The 26,972-nt window shown below is 45.8% G+C and overlaps 1 protein-coding gene across 6 annotated transcripts in view; it reads right to left on the reverse strand.

Moving 5' to 3' along the window:
- MCC (MCC regulator of WNT signaling pathway) overlaps window positions 1-26,972 on the reverse strand; it is a 395,037-nt gene that overhangs the window by 235,488 nt on the left and 132,577 nt on the right. The window contains exon 1 of one of the 6 annotated variants that reach the window (XM_054513245.2): window positions 20,860-21,516. The exons of 4 other annotated variants lie outside the window; for them this stretch is intronic. In XM_054513245.2, coding sequence (XP_054369220.1) covers window positions 20,860-20,916 — 57 coding nt within the window. In that variant the 5' untranslated portion in view covers window positions 20,917-21,516. Of the gene's footprint in view, window positions 1-20,859; window positions 21,517-26,972 lie in introns of those variants that run through there. One more of the 6 variants, XM_045900094.3, reaches the window with a different exon arrangement.

A 26,972-nucleotide genomic window follows, 5' to 3' on the forward strand; every position in this document is an offset into this window, starting at 1 on the left:
TTTTTCTCTTAAATCTCAGAAGAATCTACAAGTACAACCAAGTTAATATGCCCTCCCTTAATTCCTCCCCTTTTCCCTGACAGAGCTACATAAAGAATGAAAGATGCAATTTGATTTCCTTCTTCAATTTAAAAATCAGGCTCTACCACGCTGCTTTCAGCACGACCAAGTGTTAGAAAACTCTTCTAATGACAAAATAGCATTATTTTTTTTTTGTTAAATTTTATTTATTTATTTGAGAGAGAGAGAACACAAGCAGGGAAGAGGGGGAGAGGGAGAAGCAGACTCCCTGCTGAGCAGGGAGCCTGATGCGGGACTCGATCCCAGGACCCTGGAATCATGACCTGAGCCGAAGACAGACGCTTAACTGACTGAGCCACCCAGGTGCCCCAAAATAGCATTATTTCTTTCTCAGTAATTTCTAATTACCAGAATACACTTGTCCACTTTAGGATATGTTCCCTTTTCCAACAGCAACAGAAATAGGAATAAGCTTATTAGAATTCTAGCAACACCAGTAACAAAATATAATTAGCTTCTTGGAATTTATGAGCCCATTCTTTCAACAAAACACAGTAATTATTCTTTAAAAATGAATACGATAATGCAGGGATTGCAAGGAAACACTTCAGTGAATGAATTAAGGGCCATTACTCTCCTATCATATCTATGTTTCTTTTACTTTGTTGTCCTTTATTCATTTGAATTTTTAATCTCAAGCTAATAAAACCACTGACTATCATGTGAGTAGGCAGCACAGAATCACAAAACTATAATAATGTTGACAGGATGGCTGCTGATTCTTGGGACTGCCAGCAACAGGGACTGTAGAAATGGGGTGAGCAATAAAGAAGTTACCATTAGGGGCACCTGGGTGGCTCAGTCGTTGGGCATCTGCCTTCGGCTCAGGTCATGATCCCAGGGTCCTGGGATCGAGCCCCGCATCGGGCCCCCTGCTCGGCGGGAAGCCTGCTTCTCCCTCTCCCACTCCCCCTGCTTGGGTTTCCTCTCTCGCTGTGTCTCTCTCTGTCAAATAAATAAATAAAATCTTTAAAAAAAAAAAGTTACCATTCCTATTTCACCAATGTGAAAACGTTAATGAACTAAGGAGAGAGAACTATTGGTCCCATGATAATAGAAAGAGAATAAAAGAAACTACTGTATTTATCAGAACAGTTCCTGAGAGGCTGACAGTGACACTGGACAAACTTCTGGAGTTTAAAGAAAAGCAGCATTTCCTCCAAAGCAGGAAAGTGATTCATTACCAAAGCCTGAGCCAATGCACTGTCCCTAGCAAACAGGAGGAATGCCATGACTGTGTGTCCTTTTCCCCTTCTGGCAAAGTTCCATTATCAGCCACAGCACACTCTATAAGGGGGGCAGAGATTTCCCACTTGCTCAGGGTTTTCTAAAAGCCGCCTGCAGGGAAAGCCCTGTGGATGAGCAATGAGATCTTGGGGAGTTTATATAAAGCTGAGAGTCAGGGATTCCATCCTCTGTTCAGAGTCATGCCTTCCACGTGTAGTCTTTATCAACTGGGTCTTCTTCGATTTTCCCATTTTGTGTTAGGTATCACCGAAGGTCAGCAGAACACATAAAGTACCAGACATTCCAAGCCACTGAAGGTGCTTACAAATTTGTAGGGCAGGAAACACTTCAGCATGAGATGTAGGATGAGGCCACACATTTTAAAGCACTTAACATGTGCATGTTGAGATTAAACGCAATAGGATTTTTAGAAAAGGGATGAGAGGAGGCATGTAGTGGTGCCAAGTTGAGGCAACTGGACCAAATAAGGGCATTTTCATGATGAATTGGGATTAAGAAATGCAAATAACACTATGCAAATGGCCATGGTAATAAATACCAGGAATCTCCTCATCCATAATAAACTGGGTGATGAAAGAAACTAGTAATACCAAGGGTGCATAGGTTAATAAAACCTTCCTCCACGAAATAGGCTTTGTTCCCGGTTTCCTTTCTTCATCCTCCCAATTCCATCTTGTTATGCCCCTAAATTCCACTAATTATGGGCTGGCTCTCAGGTTTATTTGTACCACTGACACACAGAGGAAGACAGAGCTTCACCTCTCCACAGAGAACTGCCAGCTTCTCTGGCACACACAAGTTGCTGAACACTGTACACCCACCAGCCATATGAAGCAGGGTGGGAGACTTCCAGGAAGTCACTGAGGACGGCCACGTAGGGACTTACTTCAGTCATGCTATCAGACAACACCTACTTCCTAGGATGGCCGGGATGCTTGTTCCAATGTGTAGTGGCAATTACAGCTGAGCATAAATCAGATGCCAGGATTAGAAACTGGTCAGTTCCTTCCTCTGCCTTGCTAAGAATGGTAATTCTTAACAAACCAACTTCCTCCCAGGAAAGAGGGAAACCAATAGAGAAGCATCTATCTTAAGCTGGGATCATTTCATTTTGACTAAAGATACTTTGAGGGCTAATGAAATGAAAGCCAGACTGGCACTCTGAAAACATTTCCAATCATTGAGTCAAAGTTTCTACTATAATCCTTTGATAGGCCTAATCCTGGGCTATCGGAATCACCAAGTATGAAGGTTTTCATCATCTAAGTTCCCACAATCAGCTCTTTCTATTTTCATACTTACTTCTGAATGAATGTTCTATCTTATGCTTGAGAAAATGTTTGCATTCAATGACATTTCTGGGCAGGAAACCAGGCTCTGACACCTACTTGCACCCTGCCTATATTCCCAGGTTGGCTTTCAACATATCAGAGAAGGGAGGGATTGGGGTGCAGAGGAAAGCAAGGCCAACTTGCAGCTTGTGGCCATCCCTTCACTTCCTTGAAAGCAGCAAAGCCCTGGGACCATTCTAGCAACGGAAGCCTCCAGACAGGTCATCCAGGGTAGGCCACAGGGGTTAACGAACTCCTTAAAAGAAAAACAACAACAATAAACGCCCAAAAACAAAACCTGAAGCTACAAAGCAGGCCCTCCTCCTCTCAGCTACAAAAATAGTTACTCTGGAGGAAAAAAAAAAAAAAAAAAGTTACTCTGATTCCAAGAGCTAATTACCTGACATAGTTTGCCAAACCAGGAGGTTAAATGTTGCTCTAGATTAGCATTTTGGTCATACCCACTTTAAACAAAAATTAAATAAAGCCTCCAGCTATAGACTAGTACTTAGCAACGTAGTTCAACTTGAGGGATTTTCAAGTAATAATTTTGTTGTTATTTATAGGAAGTCACCATTAAAACAGAGAAACACTAGCAATTCGTAACAGTAATGCTCTTTGGCCAGAAAATAAATTTTAGCAGCCCCTGTAATTAAAAAGGACTCCACAGGACCCCAGGGATGAAGCTTCCTACTCATATACTGGTTCACAGAAGACTTTGCGACCATAGGTTAGCATGAGATAGTGCAGAAACAGGTTAGTATCAACATACATATAAGAAGGAAGTAATACATTATTAGACGTGCCCATGAAATATGCTCTTTAAAAACACCATTTTAAAATTGGCTTCATGTGGTGGTTTAAAAAAAAAAAAAAGGCAGGCGGGGTTCACTCCCTAACCCCCCATAACCTCCATTCCACACCCCCATGGAGCAGAATGTCAAGGCAGTTATGCTGGCCCCAGAGGGTAATCGTGGGGAACAGTGCAGCAACCCAGGCTGGCTGCAGACCAGACCTGCTGCCCGGGTGCCATCTGACACCCAGGCAGCGCTCCGTCACCATCTTAAAGGCATTCTTAAATCAGCAAAGGGCAGAAAACTAAGTAAGCAGGCTGAGATAGAACAACAGATGGTCCCAATTTATTACAGCCCGTGTGTATGTGTGTGTGTGTGTGTGTTTTTAAACTGATCTTTTTAGTCTTGGGATTATTTTACAAAGACCATCCCAGGGCCCCAAGGCACCCTTATTTTTTCTTCTTTAACATCAGACACCAACTCTGCACAACATACTGCTCCGTTTCTTCATTTACACACATTTTCTCCCTCTCAGTCTCTCTCCTTCTCCCTCCATCTGCCCTAAAGATAGAAGAAAACACAAAACTGTGTTGAGACATTACCTATAGGAACAAAGACTGAAAACCTAAGTATTTATTCAATAGTCAATAGTCCATCTTATATACCATAAAATACTTTAGTCATTAAAATTCAAAGAAATGTTACTAAAAAGAACATACCAAAATGTTACTGGACCATATAAGACTTTTTTGTTTACGCCTTTATTTTCCAAATTTGGTATGTACACGCATTACTTTTATGATCATACCCACATGCCCCTTACTCCTTACTCCTTACCCTGCCCTTTAAGGAATGATCAAAGGCAGAAATGCTCATAGGATGTGTGATGAGCTAAGTAGATTTTTCTTTTAAAAAATTAAAGAACCACAACTTTAAAAACACAACTTACTTCAATCAAATGCCAATTCTGAGCCATCAGCATCAATGTGTATATTATACGTACATAAAATGCTAAAAGGCAGAGACTACAGCTCTTTGAGCGGCATTTGAAAACACCCAATACCTGGTGGCTTCATTCTACTCCTTATTTATGTGGTCTGTGAGGGAGTGACTGGAACAGAGCACATCATCAGCTCCTCTGCACTGGGAGCAAATAGCCATGAAAGCCAAGGATTCCCAAATCCTGACCAATTTTTGAGCCTTATTATCCCACAGCCTACTGTACATTTCCACTTTGAGGACCAACAGGCATCTCCAATTCAGCATGCCCAAGTCCAGTCTCATCATTCGCTACAAATTAGATTTTCCATGAAATCTCCAAGCTCACCTATCAGCATAATCCTCTCAGAATCCTGAATACCCCTCCTTCCCTGGAACCTATCAACCCACCCACCAAGCCCAGGTCCTACAGATGCCCATTCTAGAGGCCATGACCACATGGTCTGAGAAGGCTGTAGGCACTGTGCACACAGCAGGGACTTCTGGAATCAGAACCCAGCTTAAACTTGGCCTAGCCACCTACTAGATGCAGGACCTTGGGCAAGACCCTTCATCTGTCTGAGCTTCCATTCCCTCACTACCAAATGCCCCTAAAGCTAGGACCTTTATCCTATCACGGGGCTGTGGCAAGGTTTCAGTTAAGGTCATTCACTCTAAAAGGGAATGTGGAGGGCTAGGCTCTATGCAGATACCAGTGATCGTGGTCAACAGCAGTCGCTCCGGTAGGAGATCCCAAGTGCACAGGCCTGTGCAGTGTGTGAAGGGCTATAACGCAGAAACAGCTAATGCTATCGGGGCAGGGGGGACAGCACAGCATCTGGAGCAGAGTGGGAATACCTGGAAAGACTTTGAAGAGAACACACACTTAAATGAAGTCCTGGGAGAGGAACACACAGAAGGTAGATACCCAAGGGTTGAGGATATGGATAGCGTAGGAACAGCAGATGTGAAGTTCTGAGGCCAAGAGACAGGCACCTTGAAGGTACTGAAAGTTGAGTCGGCTAGAGACTAGAATGTAAGGGTGAGACATCACCAGGGGCTGAGGGACTGGGCGCCCTGAAATGAAGAGTTTTAAGCTGGGAAAGGACATAAAAAATGCATGCAAAGTGCTTCACACTTTTGAGGGCTAATCCTCAATACTGTATGTAACTGCCTTCATTTTTACCACTATATAGTCTGGTTTATGCTATCCACAAATTTACAACCAAACGTCTTTTTTCTTAAGCTGGCCTCTTCCTATTAATTATCAATATGTTAGAGTATTTTTTTTTCAGTGCATAAAAAGGTGGTTTTATTAAAGCATAGAGAGAGGAAAGACTCCATGGGCAGAAAGAGTTGCTGTTAGAGTATTTTTAAACAATTTAGGGGCACCTAGCTGGCTCAGTCAGCACAGCATGCAACTCTTGGTCTTGGGAGTTTGAGCCCCATGTTGGGCAGAGAGATTACTAAATAAATAAATAAATAAATAAATAAATAACTAGCAACGGAAATTTTTTCCTCAATTTACTTGGTGAAATAAAGGTGAGAAACGTCATCAGTCTTCACCTGGGCCCTTTGACAGAAGAACAATGAAAAGGTAAATTTCTTATCATAAACCTCAGAACCTTCTGCGTAACTGATCATACTAACTTCCCATTTCCAACTGCTGTGCTGTGTATCTTTATAAGATACCGCCCCAGCCTCATCATTTCAAGGCATAATACACGTCCATCTTCCCATCCGACCCACATCAGCACCAGTAGTTCAGGGCACTCAGGGTCACCCAGAGGATCATCTGCTGACTGCTTTGATGAAGACTTCATTCTACCAGTGAGGAATACTGCAATGCCACATGTTCAATGAAATCCGCCCAGTAACCCAGACCTCACTGGAATGCCTTATTAGCTCCATATAATAACCTATGAACACAGATATTTTTAAAATTAGTGAAATGAATTGAAATCTTTATCCTTCCCACCAGATTAAGAATCATTCACCCAAGAAAAGCAATTAACATATTTCTGTCACTTGCAAATGAATACAGATGCTTAACTGCAGGGACTTCCCTACCTTTATAAGAAAGGATGTCTTTTTGCATGTGGGCACAATTATATATGGAATGATCCTCCACATCCTCATCCTTAAATACCACTTACTCATTTCTAATTTGGAAAAAAAACCTTGATAAGGTTAGAGGCATTAGGGTAACCATTCTTTTGAGTTCTACAATTTTACTTTAGGTTAATCGCAGTATCAATGGACAACAGTAATTTCTACTGGGATGCTTCTGAATGTAAGTTTTCTTGTACTGAAAGTGGCATATTTTATTTTATTTTTTTTTACTATCTTTTTTAAATTTTATGTTATGTTAATCACCATACATTACATCATTAGTTTTTGATGTAGTGTTCCATGATTCATTGTTTGCATATAACACCCAGTGCTCCATTCAATACGTGCACTTTTTTTTTTTTTAAAGGTTTTATTTATTTGACAGAGAGAGAGACACAGCGAGAGAGGGAACACAAGCAGGGGGAGTGGGAGAGGGAGAAGCAGGCTTCCTGCTGAGCAGGGAGCCCGATGCGGGGCTCAATCCCAGGACCCTGGGATCATGACCTGAGCCGAAGGCAGACACAACGACTGAGCCACCCAGGCGCCCCCGTGCCCTCTTTAATACCCATCACCAGGCTAACCCATCCCCCCACCCCCCTCCTCTCTAGAACCTTCAGTTTGTTTCTCAGAACCCATAGTCTCTCATGGTTTGTCTCCCCCTCCAATTTCCCCCCTGCATATTTTAGGAAGCACAGATTTAGACTTCGATATGCATAAAGGGAAAAATACTTGCAAGATGGAACAGAAGTAATTGCTTCACTTGAAGTATTTCAACAAAACCTTAGTATTGTCATCCTCCACGTTTATCATTTCTAATACAATAACACAATCTAACTCCTGGAGCTACTCCTACCACCCCAGGCCTGGAACCTACCTCCAGTCAGCCTCCACTCTGATCTCTCATCCTAAGAGAGGACACCGAGCCAGGTTCTGATACTCTGAGACACAGATGGAAGCACATCTCTCCAGCCCCAGTCGTACTGGGTGGGCCCCTGAAGGCAAGCCCAGTGTTGGCCTTCAGGACAAGATGGGAGGTATAGCCAGGATCCATCTGCAGGGACAGGGAATCTGAGCGTGGATCGTAGGGCTTACACCACTAGCTCGTATATAAGTAGCTGCCCTTTGTGTATTTTTTCTACCGCTTAGTTTTTGGCTTGTTTTTTTTTTTCTTTTTAACATTTTATTTATTTATTTGAGAGAGAGAGAGACTGAGAGAATGAGTGGGAGGAGGGGCAGAGGGAGAAGCAGACTCCCTTGCGGAGCAGGGAGCCCAACACGGGACTCGATCCCAGGACCCTGGGATCATAACCTGAGCTGAAGGCAGATGCTTAACCGACTGAGCCACCCAGGTGCCCCCGCTTTTTTTTTTTTTTAAACTGCTTTTCATGATTATTAACTGTCATGTATCTTGTCAGCCACACTGCAAGAATGTGCTCTGAAAAAAAAGCCTTTTTCTGGCCACGGGCCACCCTCCACCAGGTAAGCTGAGACAGAGGAATACGAAATACACTGTATGCTAGGGAGCTGGGGAAAGTCAGTGGAATGAGCCGTGCTGCCAGACTGCACCGGGTACTTAGCAAGCACTGACAGGAAGGTTAGAAAGGCCTCCTGAAGAAGGTGACATGTTGTAGGGTCGAAGATGAGCTGCTGTCCATCCGCACAGAAGGAAGAGCATTGCAGGAAGAGGGACTCGAGTGCGATTCCGTTTGTAAGGGCAGGAGGAAGGAGCAGGACGTTTCGTATTACACAAGACCTGTGCCCCTGCTTACCCAGTTGGATGTTCCCATCGTCAGACACTGACTTGGGAGGCAACAGCTTAGCCGGAGACGAGTCTCAGCCCCGGGATTGGGTAACATCACCACCGGTGTCTACAGAGGTGGACGTTCAGGGCGTCCAAAACTCCACCACCACCAAGTGAGACTTAGAGCCTCAGGCTCACTTAGGTCTACGACTCCTGTCCATCTCCTTCCTCTTGCCCTCAGGTATACACTCTTCAGCAAAGGATCAAACCTAACAACTTCAAAACAGGAGAGAGATTATTCTACCATTTCCTCCTTTCGGACCAGTAGACAAAACCTCAATCAAGACACTTAAAAACAAACAGACAAAACCACCCGACAACCTTCTTTCAAATGAAAAAGCCAGCCACAAGCCTACCAGAGCGGCCCCCACTACCTGTGGGGCAGACTCCGGCGCTCCCAAACCCACGGACCAAGGCTCCTCCCTCACCTCCCGCAGACATGCCTCCTCCCATCCTCCACAGCTAACCCAAGCAAAGCTCTCTCTCCCCGCAGCTAACAGATCTAAACTTGTAAGGGAATTCACAAAGTATGCATCAATGATAAAGCCTTATCTTCGTGAAATGCGTAGTTACGCAATACATTAACAGGGTCTGTTTCTCATCCTTCTTCTGGGCATGGGGTGGTGGCCTGACAGCCGCCCCTCTCCCACATCGCACCATTACCCAGTGCGGTTCTCCTAAGGGCTGTTCCCGGGCACACGAGGGACTGAAGACACGATAGTCCAGACAAAATTAAAACAAAATTAACAAAGATAATAAACCAAAAGAGTAACATTTAAAAAGCAATTAATTAGTGTTGTCTGCCATTTGTGAGCTCATTAACATTCTGGCTCCATGAATCCAAAAAAAGAAATGAGCCACCTTGCTTTTCAAAGACTTGCCAATATTTGGGAAGAGCAGTTTCCCTCAGAGTGAGTTTTTGGCATTAAGGTCCAGAGAAGAAAACCATCAGGAGGCTGTACAAGTCTCAGGATTCCTGGATGTTTTCTTCATGACTCCTTTATCTACACTTACGAATTTCTTTTACATTATTTCAGTGCTTACAACCAGAGCTCCTAACATTCTGTTTATAAAGTGCTTCTGTTCTACTTGGCACTGGTACTGTGGTAGCAAAACAACGTAGTAGTTGGGTCACTGTTGCAGCAGCAAGAACTACCGAAAGTATCTACCAGACACTTGGATAAGCACTACCCGGGTTATTTCACTGGCCCTCACAACATTCGTCTAAGCTGGATGACACTCTTCTAACATCACCGTTTTATAACAGGGAATGTGTAGCCCAGAAAAGCAACTGTCCCCAGACCACCTAGCTAGGAAGTGGCAGGATTTCAGAGCGCACAACTTTACCACATTATAGTTTTACACACAGACAGCCGAGGTGATCGATCAAGTAACCTGACCCAGTAAGAAGTTAGTAGAGAAGGTGGCCAAAACACCAGAGCCTTTCCTCCTCATTCGACATATTCCTCCAACCCCTGTAGATCATCATTGCAGGCTGGGGACACTCTCATGTAAGAGAGTACGAGAGAAGCCCCATCTTTCACACTTTGAGAATTAAAGGGTCGGAAGGCAGCTTTCTCAGCATCGGACACTTTCTTTGGCAGTAATCACTTGTGTGTCCAGACAGCATTTTCATAAGCAACTCAGAAGCCCCAAATGAGAAACCAGTCTTGGAAGTCACGTTCAGCCATAGCAGAAGGCATACTGCTTTCTGCCCCCCACATACATCAAGGCATCCTAAAAAGAGGGGGTCCCATATTTGAGTTTAAGTCTACCCTTCTAAGCTGGAAGTAAAAACTCCTCCTGTCTCAGGGTCCAACTCACCTATTTCCCCCCTACTCACTATTAACAGTCTCTTAATCATCAGTCCAGGCACAGCAGTCCCTGGACTAGCTCATTCCCACAGCACTAGCACTCCTATATGATGCTTACTCTCATCCAAACATTTAATCAAAAGGGCTCCCGATCAAGCATGAAAATAAATTAGATTTTGGTTTAACCAGGATTAGATTCACAGCACCAAGAAATAAAGTAACAGTTATCTAATCTAACAGGCCAGCCTCAGACTTCTTGGCTACTCTCCACAGGCCCCTCTTGCTAAAACCCTCTCCCCTAAAACTCCTCTTTCAATACCGTGAAATCCCAGCATGTCGTGGAGCAAAGTAACTCTTCAAATGCCATGAACAGAAAACTCGTAGCTCTGGTATGGGCCTAACGTCGCTGGAGCGTGTCTAGCTTGTCCATAGGAAAAGCTGCGGGTCATCAGCCCATGAAGTGCGAGCTGGCCCCACAATGCGCCCGAAAGTCACTTCTTCCTGGACACCGTGGAGGAAGGAGCCTCCTGGCCTGGGCAGAGCCTGTTTGTTTTCCATGGGGAAGCTCTTTATTCTCCTGCCTCGTTTTATGCTGTCATTCCATCTGGAAATACCAAGAAGCGCCTGCAAAGCCCCAGCCACAGAGAGAACGAGATCCGTACAAAGGAGAAAGGGGATAGAGAATGGAGATCCCAACTAGAGGAAGAACTCCAACAGCACAACAACAACAAAATCCCAAACAGCTCAATTAAAAAATGGGCAAGGGCTCCAACAGGCATGTCTCCAAAGATGGAGATGGCTGATAAGCACAGGAGAAGACCCTCAACATTTAGGAATCATTAAGAAAATGCAAACAGAACCCAGGATGAGATACCACCTCACACCCACGAGGATGGCTAGGATGTAAAAAGCAAAGCAACACCAAAAAGACCAAGTGTTGGCAAGGATGAGGAGGAACTGGAACTTTGCGCCCTGCTGGTGGGGTGATGTAAAGTCTAACAGCCACTATGGAAACTGTGAAGGCAAGTCCTCAAAAATTTAAACACAGAATTACCATATGGTCTAGCAATTCCACTTCTGGGTGTATACCTAAAAAACGTGAAAACGGGGGCTCAGATGATTGCACACACATGTTCGTAGCAGCATTATCCCCAGCCAAACGGTAGAAGCCACCCAAGGGTACACTGATGAATGAGTGGACAGACAAAATATGATATATATACGCACAGTGGAAAAAATCAGTCTCACAAAGGAAGAAAACTCGGACACATGCTGCACTTCCCCTCTACCCCTAGCCAGCCTTATTCAGACCTCAGTTTCCTCATCAGTTATGCAAATGGTTTGGATAAGAGAAGCCTCATATCAAAGAATGGCTTAACGGTACCACCCAATGGAAGCATCTCCTTTGTCCAATTCCAAGCTCATCAGACAACTTTCTGGTTATAACCTGACTACCAGATAACTTTTCAATAGGAAAACAAGTGTTAGCATTCCAGACTCCTTAGAGCTACATTTGTTATAAATCCATAAACTAAGTTTCATAACAATAAAGTCAATGATTCTAAATAGTTGAAGGAAATTGGTCCAAGTGACCAGGAAATTGGTCTGAATTTTCCTAATTCAGAACCCACCTATATTCTACATCATCAGCATCCCTCAACACTGAACCATCCATCAAAGGAAGGCAGTTTTCAAATCATTCATGGCCAACGTCTGTGGCACTCAGGTCTTTAAACGATTTTTTTTTTAATATTTTATTATTTTAGAGAGAATGCATGTGTCCGCGCACTCACGCATGAGTAGGGGGAGAGGGAGAGAGAGAATCCAAAGCAGGCTCCATGCCCAGCTTGGAGGCTGACTCAGGGCTCAATCTCATAACCCTGAGATCATGACCTGAGCCAAAATCAAGAGTTGGAGGCTTGACTGAGCCACCCAGATGTCCCAAAATTTAAATACTTTATTTAAAATTTATTATATAGGGGTGCCTGGTGACTCAGTCGGTTAATTAAGCGTCTGCCTTGAGCTCAGGTTGTGATCTCAGGGTCCTGGATGGAGCCCCATATCAGGCTCCCTGCTCAGCAGGGAGTCTGCTTTTCCCTCTCCCTCTGCCCACCCCCACTCATGCTCATGCTCTCTCTTGCTTTCTCTGTATCTCAAATAAAATCTTTTTAAAAAATTATATATGTGTGTATATATACATATGTGTATATATACCTATATATAATGTATATGTATATATGTGTACATATATCTATGTAAAAAATCAGTTCAGGAATATCAAAACACTCCAGAGAAATCCAGATTCTTTTCCATAGCCTAGGAGATATAGGTAATTTAGCCAGAACTATTTGTCTCGACATCATCTCCTTCCACTCTCCCCTTGCTTGTTTCACTCCCACATTACCTCCTTGCTTAAACACACCATGTGTATCTGACCTCCACCTTTGCTCTTCCCTCTGCCTGAAATGATCATCTCCCATCTTTGCATGGCTCTATCCCTCATTTCATTCTGGTCTCAATCCAAAGTTTTCCATAGACAGGTCTTCCCTCATCACTCTAAGAGCATCCTCCCTCCTTCATTCCCTGTGTATTTTCTCTTTTCAGCACGTATCACCACTTGGACATACATCTGTCATGTGTATGGCCTGCCTCCCTTTAGAATGGAGGATCCATTAGAACAAGGACTATCAGTTTTGTTTCTGTATCCCCATGCCTAAGAACAGCACACCTAGCATGTGGAAGGCACACAGTATTGGTTGAATGAACAAACAAATGGGGAATAGAGAGTAAGTTATGGTAATAATGACCAAATTACATTCCCTCACATGTGTCCCTCAACCAAAATAATGGAAGTGGTCAATCCAACACATCACACTATCATGTGCAGTTCAGTCCAAACAAGGACCTGCTGGTGATACGGATGGGTTTTCCTCTGTCCCTGCCTGCAAAGAGCTCTTGGTCTCCCATGGAGGCTGTGGATGATTATAAGAAGTGTTCTGAACACAGGTGAGGGAAGGAACAACCAACGTGGGAGGCCGGGAGGGGCCCAGACAAAGCAAGAAGTCGTTGCAAGCGTGCCACGTATTCTGTGGACAAGTCCACACAGCCCATAGGAAACAGGGACAAGCAATTACTCCCACTCTCACCAAGCAACCAACCAGAGGACTCCCCTGCTTTTCTAATTGCCAGGCAATCTCCTTCCATGTTGGCATTCGTCCCTTGACAACTGCTTCAATATTTTTTTACAAATCCAGCTGGAATCATTAACTGACATGCATGCACACACACTGAGGTTTCATGATACTTCCTGTTCTCAGGTAATCAAACGCTACAGCCTTTGGCTTTAGATGAATTTCCATCTCTGACCCCGTATGTCCCATCATGACAAGGGATCTGCCTCAAAATATCCCACCTGACAAAGCGTCAAGTAGCTTTTGGCACCCAATTTTCCCAGCCCACCAGGTTTTTATTGCTTATTTACAAAGTTAACAAACCCTAACCTAGAGCTTCTTATATGACAAGTAGAATCAACAGCGGCTAATTCAGGATTTTTGTTTTTCTTAGACTTGATTTGGTTTAACGTCTTTGCTGAGCTTAAGAAATACCTTAAAAGATTTGCATTTATAAAGCGCTTTACAACTTCAGTCACTCCTTATGGTCATGCAAACCTCTCAAAAGGTGTCATCTTTCCCCTATGGACTAATTTTGGCTATTTCTGTTCAGCAAGAAAAAGAGGACATTTGCTAGAAAGAGAATAGCTCTATGGTCCCAATATTTACTCTATAAATTGAACTTGTGTTTATCTCTGTGATCCAGGTTATTCTCTCCTCGTTTCTTTCAAGAGTGAAAGATACCAATGTTAGGAATTCGGGTGTAGTGGGGGCCAGGAGGGATGAGAAAATAATTGCATATAATTTATCTCTGCCCTGACATCCCCTCGCTGATGTAAAAATGCACACCCTAACTATTATCAGCTTTCAAAGTCTTTTTTTTTTTTTTTGGCTTGTCCGATTCTGCAATCCTGCCAATACAAACCTCTTTCCCAGAACCAAATTACTTAAAACGCAATCTTGGTTTTCTGAAATTTGATTCCTTGGATCAAAACCTAAATCTGAAGCCTTTGTTCATCATCTTAATTTTGCCACAAATGCAGCTTTTATATTCCAATTCCCATCTCATTTTGGAGGACGCGTTGCCCGTGGCTTGCGTTGGGCACATCAGCTTCCGGCACCCTTGAGTTCACTTCCTGAGTCCTGCCATCACATTGCCGCTCCTAGATGGGTGCCCCCACTCCCTCAAAGCTCTGGCACCTCAAATCTGGTAGCCACAGTCCTGTAAGCACTTTCTTAATATGAAAAAGTCTCAGAATTCGTTTTACAACTTTCCCGTTAGACAAAGCATGTCCCCAGAATCAAGGTTCTTTCTTGGCTTTCACGTCTGCGGCCACCTCAGTCCCGACCACCTGGCTGGTCTGTGACTAACCTCTTCCTCTCGTAATGTAGTTCTTTTTCTTGGTACTTTGGCTACCACCTGGCTCCAGCCACACTTGAGCTCCTTCCCCCTGGCCAGCTGGGTGGGATTCATGGCCTCACTGCCACGTTCCGCTCGGGCTTCCTCGGGCCCTGACCACCAACAGCTGCCTTGCCATGCAGCCCCGGCCGCCAACTGCACTGGGTTCCCTGGCTTTCTTCACCAACCTTGGCCCTCTGCAGCCCCGCAGGGATTTAGGCCACTGCGGTGGGAGCCTAGAGCCCCACCTGCAGGGCTGGGAGAACACTGATTCTTGTGATAAAGGAAGTCTTCTGGGACACCTCAAACGTGGTAGCGCTAACCCCTCAGGTGCCTCTGAGCACACGGGCAGTGGGACCCATCTCCCCACCAGTGACCAAGGGCGGAAGGCAGGGCTCTCCTGGATGAGCGTCACCCTATTCCTTATTGACAGATCTGCTTTTAGGGCTCTGGAAAACCCATGCCTAGAATTCCTCAGCCACTTGAAGGTGATGGCAGGTACCAGAGCTCTTTAATCATATCCATTTCATTTTTATCAAAAATGTTTATCTGGGTATTGCATAGATTTCAATCCAAATCAAGTTCAACAGGCCTTTTATATAGAATACTCCCTCCTAGGAACATGTGACCAAAAGCTGAGAACAGGGAGAGAAACTGACGAAAGGAAGCCAGGTACGGATGGTGGGCCTGAGAGAAAGACTACATGGGCTCAAATCCTGACTCCACCACTAATAGTCTGTAGAACCTCAGTCAGTGTTTTCACCTCATTATGCCTCAATCTCCACACCTGTATTATGGGCATAACAAGATGTCTCTTGTAGGGTTTTTGATAATGACGCAGGTCAATACCCGGGAAAACCACTGAATTAACAGCTAAGAGACAAAACAACAAAACTATTACCAGGCACCGAGAATTAAGAGACCAGGGTTTCAGACAAGGCTCTGTCGTTTTGTGGCCTCTGGAGTAGATTAAAAATGGTTGTAAAGTCTTTGTTCTATCCCCCTTAGAGGATAGAGGTGGGATCTATTTCTTCACCACCTTCAATCTGAACTAAGCATAGAGCGGTTTCTGACCCACAGAGGCATCCACGTGACTCTGGGCCCGTTTCAATCCTACATTTAAAAGAACTGCCAGCTGGCCCCTCTCCCCCTCTTGGAACCCAGCTGCCATGTTGCGAGGAGACCCAAGCAGGCACAGAGACAGGCCCAGGCAGAAGAGAAGAGAGGTGATCTCCCAGTCCACGGACCAGGACCACTTTGCCAGCCACGTGATGAAGCCATTAGAAGTGGATCTTCTCGCTCCAGTCATAGACACAAGTCTTCCCCCCTGAGCTCTGCCCCAAATTGCAAAATCATGCACAACTAAGATTTCTTCAAGCCTCTAAATTTGGGGGCAGCTTGTTACACAGCCACAGACGGTCCCAACCAAAAAAAAAAAGGCTTCAGACGAAGCACTTAAAGCAGTTCCTCAAATCCTGTGTGTCAAAAGGGAAAGGGAGAGAAGGGGCAAGGTGTTAATTCATCCAAACATTTGTAGAACACCTATGATGTGCCAGACTGTGACAGGTCTTCACACTGGCCCTCTGGTGCTGATGGTCTACAGCTGAGACAGACTTCAAACAACTCATCAGAATGAAGTTGATTCTACAAAAACAAAGGAGTATAAAGAAGCATGAAGGGGCGTGGGAATACTAGGTGAGCTCACAGGCCCTTCCAACTCTGCTATTTTGTCACTTGATGATGAGCCCTGCATATATCTGTGAGATGGCCACACAGGACCATCCATGCAGAGAACCTTCTACACAAATCTGCTTGGAGTGTCAGTGAAGATGTGGGGTTTCCAGAGCTACCCAACAAGCTACTGGTGCTACAGCCTATGTTCCGAAGCGGAACCACCTCATGAAAGCAGCTTTCATTAAAGAGATAAGGAAAGAGTAAGGGAAGTAGGATTTCCAGGGGCAACTAAGGTTTCAGAGTAAATAGCAACAGGAGAATGTTACCTGTTCATTGTTTAATGTTTAAAAGGCAAAAAATCTAAATTGATTGCTTCAGAGAAATTATCCTTAAGAATATTTTTTTTTATCCCCAGAGGTTTTAATGATCACCAGGAAAGAAGTCTTAAAAGAGAAATTTTTATTTTGCTGCATACATAGGTAGCTGTCCACCAGACAAGCAGATCCAGTGGACAGCTCTTTTGTAAAGATTAGTGAATTCAAGTCATACCTTGATAATGCTGTGCCTTAAGAGATTTTTCTCCCCAAATCTGAAGGATTCTAAGAACTAAGAGATGTGATTGTGATAGTGAAGCAAGGTTAAAACTACATACTGGTCCCACAAGTTTTAGCAAGACAAAGAGAATGAAGCGCTAACCAAAAGCCAATGGCAATGAGGAAGAGGAATATAGAACCTTCCCTAGACAAGGTTTGGGAGAATTTAATGTAGTGCTGCTGAAAGTATACTTGTTTTTTGTTTTTATTAAAAGATTTTATTTGAGAGAGAGCAAGTGAGAGAGAGCACGAGCTAGGGTAGGGGTGCGGGGGAGAGGGAGAAGGAGACTCTCCACGGAGCAGGGAGCCCGATGTAGGGCTCAATCCCAGGACCCTGGGATCGTGACCTGAGCAGAAGGCAGACGCTTAATGGACTAAGCCACCCAGGCACCCTGTACTTGATTTTCTGAAGACTTTTGATTTGGCTGGTGTTGGAATCCTTCCTTAAGCTCACATTAGAAAAAGAAAAACAGGGCACCTGGGTGGCTCAGTTGGTTAAGCGACTGCCTTCGGCTCAGGTCATGATCCTGGAGTCCCAGGATTGAGTCCCGCATCGGGCTCCCTGCTCAGCAGGGAGTCTGCTTCTCCTTCTGACCCTCCCCCTTCTCATGCTCTCTATCTCATTGTCTCTCTCAAATAAATAAATAAATAAATAAATAAATAAATCTTTAAAAAAAAAAAAAGAAAAACATCCTTTGGTTCTCTGATAGGGACAGCTAATAGCCAAGAAAAGAGACTAGCCAATTCATGTTTCTCAGATTTTCCTTTTGCATTACCATGGTTAATGTTAAGGATTAGTTTGCTCTCGTTAAAGTGTTCAGACTTGATATAATCCATTTGTGGTCATGGATCAACAAAAAGGTTTTGAATGCCCATAGGTAGAGGCAATTTTACCATCTCCTAGAATCATCTCACAGGATCTTAAACAGCTATTGTTCCAACTAAAGACACAGAAGGGACACATTCACGAATTTCCTGTTTTTCTATCTTAAAGTTCTCACACATGCAAAACACCTCACGCCCAAGGCCCAGCTCTAGCTCTAGATCTCCTAATTATGCATCCCTCACGCCCAAATCTCTCCTCTCTCTCTCTCTCATGCAAGCATTCCCAGAGATTTGTAAGCAGAGGTCAGCACCTCAGCAGCTGACCAAGGCTGGCTGCCCTAGCAGTTGGACCAGCAGATTACAACCAGAAACGGATTCAAATCACTCCCCGTTGTTGAGGAGGTTATGGAGTCAGTGCCAACATTCCTGCCAAACAGTCCATGATTCCTGTGGCTGGAGGGACCCTCTAGAAGGGGTCAGCTCACAAGTCCAAGCCAAGGAGAGAGGCCCCTTGTTTCTGACACCTAGGATGACACTGAGCCCTTTCACGGTTTTTCCTGCCCCTTGAAACGCCTGGTGAACAACAGGCTGAATCTGACCCCACGGTGACCTCCAGACCGTGTTGAGGCTCTTGGGCAGTAAGAGATATGGCACTAAAGGGGCCCCTGTAGGGGTTTTATTAGCTCTGCTTTCAGGTGAGGAGGAGAAACCAACCATCAAAAAAGAATGTCAACTTTGCCCCCCCAAGATGTTAAAGCAAAACCAGTGTTTAAGAGAAAAATTACTGTGACAAGAAACTCTCCTGTACCCCAAAGACCTGTTGTGAGAAATGCAAACGAATTGTATTCAGATCTGTGGATATTATAGAAAAGGTCAGTCCTACAACTGTTGCCCATGATCAACTGACCTGAGATTTAGGGTCCACAAGTATGAACCACACACACCCCCTTGCCTTACAAATTCTCTTACATGTATCCCAATTGAAAATACGTCCAAAAACTAAAAATAACTACCCTACAGTCTACTGCAACTACCCGACCTGCAGGGAAACTGGGATTGGGGGGGACAGAGGGTGGACTAAATCACCAAATCTAGAAAGAAGGCCAAAAAGAAGGTAAGAAATGATGAGCACACACTGAGAACAAGGAAAGAAAATTTGGTAAAGGATATGATTGGCCAGAAACTTACTTCCCCAGGGACAAAACTATGTCCCATAATGCTCAAATAGTATGGCTCCAACTAATGCAGGGGCCACGGAGCACCCTCCACTCTTTGCTTCGGCCACACGTTTTCTAAAGAGTACACAAGGAGTGGACACAACCAGGCAAAGACCCTCCCACCTGAGTTTCATGGATACTCTGGGTTCGTCTCACGCACTCGCTGACTGCACCGATACCATGGAGTCAGGCCAGACCTCCTCTCCCTAGTCAGCATTCTAGCCCCCTTCATCCCAAACCTGGGCTTCATTTTTAAAACAAAGGCAACCGAAACAACACACTTCAGGTGATGGGGAGTTACAGCTGCCACACAAATAAACAACACGAAGGACCAGGGGAAGACTCTCTGCAAGATAAACACCTTTAAGTGTTGGATTTTTAAGTGACCTTACAAGGTAAGTCACAGGCTTCTCCCTCAATAGGGTGAGCCATGGAGCAGGGTCCTAGGTCCTATTTTAGACGTGGAACCTCTCCCTGCTTGTAAAATTGGCAAAAAAAATCACTTAGGTCTTCCTGCCTCTTCCCCTAACCTCCTGTTTTCAAGTTACGCTCTCCCCCTCTTAGCATCTCCCCAGCTTCTACATCACAGGGGAAGCCACTGGGATTCGGAGATGCCTCTACCTCATTCACCAACACTTCACAAGGCTACTTATCCAAACCCGGGGCAGGGACAGTGCAGCGGCAGAACACAGGGCACCAGGCAGGGCCGACTGCATTCCCTGCTGGCCACCAGCCGCGGACCTACTCGGGGTTTCCCCCTGTCCACACCCCCCTCTCATCCCCATCTCCAACCCTCTCCCCCCTAAGCGAGGGCTCCAGCCTTTCATCTTCCCTTCACGGTTGGTAATCTGACATCACCTCTATCTGCCTTCCGGCTGTTTTTACGCTGGTCTCCTTTTCTTCCCCTTTCCTCTCTTCAGCCATACTCAAGAAGCACAGACTATTTATTCTACTTTTGCCCCCCAGAATAGCTCAGTGATGGTGCCAGGAGGAAAACCCACAGCCACCAAGCCTCCTGCTGTAGACATGGGTCACAGAGACTCCCTCCTGTCTTTCGAACATCCAGTTTCGTAGCTTTCCCATCGCCACTTTCCAGGTATTCAAAGCCCCCCCGGGGGGGGGGCGGCGGGGAAGGGGGGATGTGCCCGAGGCATCCCTAAAGTCATCAAAAAAGGTGGCTTTGGGCATCTTACCGCTCACATATTTGCATACCGTTTGATGTAGCTTTAATTTCAAAGCTAGTCTCCAACACTCAAGTGGATATGTTACTGTGAGAGCTAGGAATTGCAAATGCGCTTGCCTCAAAGACTCAGGAGCCCGGTCCCGGGCAGGAAATAAAGTTCTAAGCGGCTTTGATGTGCTTCCTCCCCACTTCCCTCCCCAGCGCGGGTCATTCATCTCCGCCGACGAGAGACCACCGTGCCCGAACTTAAGCCAACGCATCGCACGTGGGAGCCAAGTGGCAGACTTCATAATCCACTGAGGTCCCCAGCCCCACCAAATTAGTTACCATCGGGTGCGGCTCAGCTTGGGATCTCCGACTGCTACGAAAAGGAATGTTGAACATAAACTGGGGGAACCGGGGCGGGAAGGGACGGGGGACCCAGATTCGCGGAGAGCAGAACGCCTTGACGCCGTAGTGCGAGCTCGTTTTTTTTTAAACCCCTCGTCTCAGACTGAAATATCAAAAGCCAGTTCAGGTCATTTCCTGAGTAACACTACAAGTTAAAACAAGATCCAAAAAAATCTATTAATCTTTAATTGCGCTGCCTCCAGCCTGGGAGCACGAGGGGGGTTGGGTGTAGGGCTGGGGGAGATTGGAGGGGTTGTCGAAAAGCAAATGCCTAAGAAGCCAGAGCTCCCGACCTCAGCTGTTCCTTACCTCACTCAGCTCGGCCGAGGAGTCGTTTCCGTATTTCATGGCAACTCCAGAATTCATGACTGCACTTTTCAGAGCCGAGCTCCTCCTTCTCCGGGTCTCGGAGCTTCTGACTTGGGCTTACCAGGCTCGAGATCCACCGCTTGGTCCCTTCTGGCACATTTTAGTCTAGACAGCCATTTTCACCCAAGACCGTGGGGAAGCCCCAAGGAAGGATGCAAGCTCTCCTGGAAGGCACAGAGCCGGCTCGCGTTTCACGGACGAGCCATTGCCGCAGGAGGCTCGGTGGCGTGGCGCGCTCGCAGCTGCTGCAGCGGCCGAGCCGGCGCGGGGACCCGCCCGCGCGCGCCCACCGCCCGGTCCCGGAGCACTGCCGCCCTGGGCGCCGCCTCGCCGCTCCTGCGGGGCCTCGCCGCTGCCCGCTACCCGGCTGCAGGCCACCTCCCAGCAGGATCCGGCACCCCAGACGGCTTCGGCGAGCTCCCGAAGAAACCAGGGCGGCGGGGCGAGGGAGACCCGCGCCTCAGGCTCCGGGGAAGGAGAGAGAGAGCTGGAGAGAGCCGGAGCGGGGCGGCACTTCACGCCGAAGTTTCCCTTCTGAATCGTCTGGAGTTTTAAGTGGTTTCTGATTGAACACAGCTGTCTAGCTGCGCGGTGCGCGGAGGAGGCGGGGCCAGAAAGAGAAAGGGTGGGGGGAAGGGAGGAGGCCGAGCAGAGGGGACCGTGCCGGGAGAGCAGGCATCCTTCCAGCTCTCTGCGATAGTAATTACAGGACCCAAGTCCAGGAGGAAGAGAAGAAACAGGAAAAGCCACCTGAGTAACTGTGCAGAAAAAAAAATTTTTAATTTCTCCTAGAAGCCACTTTCCATGATTTAATAAGGTCAAGACCAATCTGAACGCTGTACATCAGGCAGCGCTGTGCACTTCCCATAGTACATTAAGATTTTACAAGAGTGTGGGGCGGTCATTTTCCCTGAACGGTCTAAAGTCAACAGCGAGGGTGTAAATTCAGTCAAACTCCCTCTCTGTCGCTGAGGCAGATTACATTTTCTGCACGTCCATAATAAAGATGAAGATGCCCCATCCCTTGAAAGATATAAAATAGGCTTCAATCTCCCATCCTCCCCAACCCCAGACCATCCTTTTAAGTATTACATTTCCCATCCTCCTCAACCCCCATACCTTCCTTAAAAATCTTACTGCTTATCTGAGCAGAGCTGGGTTTATATTTCTGGGGTTTGGAGTATGAATCAGAAAAGATTCAACGGACTGTTCTACCCAGTGGACTCCTGGAATCAGAGCTCCCCTCAGCTTCGAGTTTCCTTGGGGTAAAAGCATCCCTGTCTAGGGAGGTGGGAGGGGAGGGATTTTCTCTCCATAAAGCTTAACGTCCCACTGAACTTGAAATACACTGAAAAATATTCTGATCCTTAGAACAGGTCTGCAGCATTGCTTAGGAGACCTCATCAGTCTCTTTAGCTATACAAATGGGAACAAAACGTCTCCATCCCCAGTGACGGATTTGGCATTTCCTAGAACCTTCTATGAAAAAGCCATTGTATTGTTAATTTTCAAGGTCTTTTTTTTTTTTAATCAAATAGGATGTTTATTTTGCTCTTTACTTTTTTTAAAGATTTTATTTATTTATTTATTTGACAGAGAGAGACAGGGAGAGAGGGAACCCAAGCAGGGGGAGTGGGAGAGGGAGAAGCAGGCTTCTGGCTGAGCAGGGAGCCCGGTACGGGGCTTGATCCCAGAACCCTGGGATCATGATCTGAGCTGAAGGCAGACACCCAACAACTGAGCCACCCAGGCGCTCCCCTATTTTGCTCTTTAAGAAGGAGCAAAGAGCTTGACCATTTGCATTTATCTTCTTGCCCAGCTGCCTTCCTGGTGTGTTCATTTCTTTGCCTGATGGAGGTACTACTGGGAAAAAGAAGAGTTTGCTGCTTTGGGGGAGCCCTGGGTCCAAAGTTCTGGGGGACAGCCAGACTAGAGCACATTGGGAGAAACTCTGCTGCATGGGGAGGGGTTAGGAAGCCACATCTATTTTTCTTATTTTTTTTTTTTTAAGATTTTATTTATTTATTTGAGAGAGAGAGAGAACACATGAGGGGGGATAGGGTCAGAGGACAAAGCAGACTCCCTGCCGAGCAGGGAGCCCGACGTGGGACTTGATCCAGGGACTCCAGGATCATGACCTGAGCCGAAGGCAGTCGCTTAACCAACTGAGCCACCCAGGCGCCCTATTTTTCTTATTTACTCATTAAAACCTACTGAGAACTGGGGCACCTGGCTGACTCAGTTGGTGAAGCATGCAACTCTTGATCTCGGGGTTGTGAGTTTGAGCCCCACGTTGGGTGTAGAGATTACTTAAAAATAAAATCTTTAGGGGAGCCTGGGTGGCTCAGTCAGTTGAGCGTCTGACTTGATTTCGGCTCAATTTGTGGTCTTGGGGTCGTGGAATGGAGCTCCAAGTCAGGTTCCACACCAACAGGGAATCTGTTGGAGATTCTCTCTCTCCCTCTGCTCCCCCCAACTCTGACACCCCTCTCACCCATGTGTGGCGCTCTCATGCTCTTGCTCTCTCTCAAGTTAGTCAATCTTTTTTTTTTAATTTTTTTTTATTTATTCATTTGAGACACAGAGATACAGAGAGAGAGAGAGAGAACATGAGGAGGGAGAGAGGCAGAGGGAGAGGGAGAAGCAGGCTCCCCGCTGAGCCAGGAGCCCGACGTGGGGCTCGATCCCAGGACCCCGGGATCATGACCCGAGCTGAAGGCAGACGCTTAAGCATCTGAGCCACCCAGGCACCTCAAATAAGTCAATCTTTAAAAATAAGAATTTAAAAATTAAATCTTTAAAAATCATTTACAAAACACCTATTGAGAACTGAGTGTGTGCTTTAAGATGCAGATGGTGGTGAATGTAAAAATATAAAGGAGACTCAAGCACTAACCCTGCCCCTAAGGTGTTTATAGTCTCATAAAACATAAAGAAGACGACAGTTCTAGATAGAAAATGAAACTTACCATGAAAGCAATACAAATAAAGATCTACTGCGGTTCAGAGGAGGAAATGGGATTTGGGCTGGGCTGAATTGGAGGAGAACTGTGAAGGAATCTTCGAACAGGCAGCCCCTGAGTTGATCTCTGAAGAATGGCTGAGTACAGCAAAACGTACCCCAGACAGAGGGACCACTGTGGGAGAAAGTACGGATGGAAGCCAGAATGTGCCAGGCATGTGTCGAGAATGGCAGGTGTTCCATTTTGGAGTGGAATCTGGATTAGGTAAGTGAGTTCAAGCCAGATCGTGGACAGTTTTGAGTGACAAGCTAAAGAAATGGGACTTCTGATAGGCAATGGAGAGCCACTAAAGGTTTCTGAGCACAGAAATAATAGGATCAGAGCTGTGCTTTGAGACATTTCAATGGATCTGTACCACACTCATGAGTAACACATGAATTCGAATAGACTATGGTGAGTGTGATGCTGGTGTTTAAAGAAACATATTTTTCATACTAGATGGCCCCTAAAACCAAGCAGATGACTTCATCTGGTGAAAGTGATCTGTTCCAAGACTGGAGGAAAAACTGGCAGTGTTGAACTTCTTAAGAAGCAGTATGACTGGGGCGCCTGGGTGGCTCAGTCGGTTAAGCGTCTGTCTTCGACTCAGGTCATGATCTCGGGATCCTGGGATCGAGCCCCATGTAAGCAGCACTGACTAGAGGGTAGGAGGGGCAGATTTGTAGTCTGCGGCTAAAGGAAACCCTGGAGATACGAGAGAGAGAGAGAGAGAGAAGGGGGATGGAGCCAAGTTCCTGAAAAGGGAGGGAGGGAAAGGGCCAAGGACCCAAACCATGAGATTAGCTTTGGATAGGCTTGGAGAGGCAGAGGATTCTGATGTTTCTTCGCCATTCTTCTTCAGCAGGAAAAGTTGCAAGAGCTGGAGAATTTACAGACTAGTAGGGAGAAGACTTCAGGCATACATACCAACTAACAGCACTTATTTCAAGAGTCATCCAAGTTCCTCTTGTGATTGTGGAGGGGTAATGAAGACTGAATTTTACCTTAAGGAAGGGAAGACCATAGAGTTGTTTGTCAATGCAAGAATAGAGCAGCTGTAATCCCGACCTCTGAAATTGTCCCAGCCCGGGTGAAAGGCTGCTGGGACACACCGAAACCCAGTAGTATGTAGAGAACAGTTTCATGCAATGAAGGGAAGTCCAAATTTGTTTTCTTCCAATCTAAGACTCCGTGAAAGTCTAGAATTTAAATATTTTGTGATTTTTCTTAACCTCTTAGTCTAGTCAGAAATCAGACTGGGAATCTCTACTCTCAAGAAAGCTAAGACAGTGCTGTACCCAAGAGTACAGCTGGGTCAACATCCTAAGTACCTGAGGAGGGCAAAGAACACCTCAGCACGTCATCTCAACACACCAGAGGGAAATAAAGCCCCAAGTGCATTTCCAGTGTCCTAAGAAAAAGGCCTCAAGATGAGCACTCACCGTAGTTTACCAAGTATACAACTGTGAATGCCTGCAAATCTTTCCATATTGTGGCTGCCTCAACATGATCCCTCTCAAAGAGCTTCTCCAAGCTCTGCTTCAACAGAGAGTAGGTCCTCTTAAGAGGCGCAAGCAGGAGGTAGCAGAGGTGTTTATCAGGATCAGAGAGCAGGTCTGGGAGGAGGAGGAAAACCTGCTTTCCAACTGGGCGATACCCTGAGTTCCCTTCCTTCCTGGGCCTTGTCTGCCCTGGAGGCTAATCTCTTCCCATCTGATCTCTGGGCCAAGAGGCAGCAGCAGGCCTGGGAAAGTTTCCGGGAAAGCAGAGGTGGCCATATGCATGAGCGGACATGTCTGGGTGCGGGTTGCACGCTCTAGCCACCCCAGCACTGCCTTTCTGCTGGCAGGGGCGGTCTGGCCCCTCTATGTATGGCTGTTGACCTCAGTGAATTTCTACACAGTCAGGATAATATTCTGGGTCTTGTCTATACCCTCTTCTGGTAATGAACATCAGATTAATCAAAGCAATCTTGGGTAAAAGTCTTGAACTTCCAGCATTCAGGAAACGGACTGAAACTTTGGGACTGGCTGACCTATGCCCTCCATCTCTCCCCACTAGGGTGTCCAACCCACCCCCCCCCCAAAGAATTCAGAAAGCATTGGGGTGCCTGGGTGGCTCAGTCGTTAAGCAACTGCCTTCGGCTCAGGTCATGATCCTGGAGTCCCGGGATCGAGTCCCGCATCGGGCTCCCTGCTCGGCGGGCAGTCTGCTTCTCCCTCTGACCCTCCCAACCCTCCCCACCTCATGTGCTCTCTCTCTCAGTCTCTCTCTCTCAAATAAATAAATAAAATCTTTAAAAAAAAAAAGAATTCAGAAAGCATTGCACTGAATGATCTTTGTCTTGGTCTCTGTGTCCTCAGAGAACAACATTAAAAAACTGGAAGAAATCCTATAATCACCTCGTTCATCCCAGCATCCCACTTATAGAGATGAGGATATGCAGGGTCAGCAAGTTTGTGGTGTTTATTCAAAAAAAGAAAAGCATAAACTGTGTACCAGAAATGGTGCTATGCCTTGGGATTCAGCAGTGTATGGGACAGAAAAAGTCCTTGCTTTCACAGAGCTAGTGTGCTTGGTGGCAAATGATTAATAAATAAAGAAGACAGTTACAGTTTGTGATGGGTGTTATCAAGGAATTAAACAGGTACCATGATGAGGGAGAGCAGGCCCATTAAGTGAAGCAGAGACAGCCTCAATGAGGAGAGGACATTTCTGCAGGAAGGTCAAAAAGGAGCCAACTAGGTAGAAAGTGGGGGAAGAAGACCAGGCAGCGGGAGCAGCAGGCACAAAAATTCAGGGGCAAGAAAGGACTTCACCTTTCCAATAAATTTCAATACACTTCAAGTTTTTTATTTAATTTAATTTTAAATTTCAATAAAAAGGTAGACAGTATGATGGAACCTGATGAAAAGGATGATGGGGGAGCCAGACAATGCAGGATATGTGAGGTTCACATATTTCATCCTGTGTACATGGAGAGGTTACGGCAAGACTGCAAGCAGGGCAGAGACATGATCCAATTTACATTTTTAAAAGGTAAATCTATTC

Source organism: Mirounga angustirostris, unplaced genomic scaffold (genome assembly GCF_029215605.1).
Source record: "Mirounga angustirostris isolate CCGP_5_RB_7025 unplaced genomic scaffold, mMirAng1.0.hap1 SCAF_7, whole genome shotgun sequence".
Lineage (NCBI taxonomy): Eukaryota > Metazoa > Chordata > Mammalia > Carnivora > Phocidae > Mirounga > Mirounga angustirostris.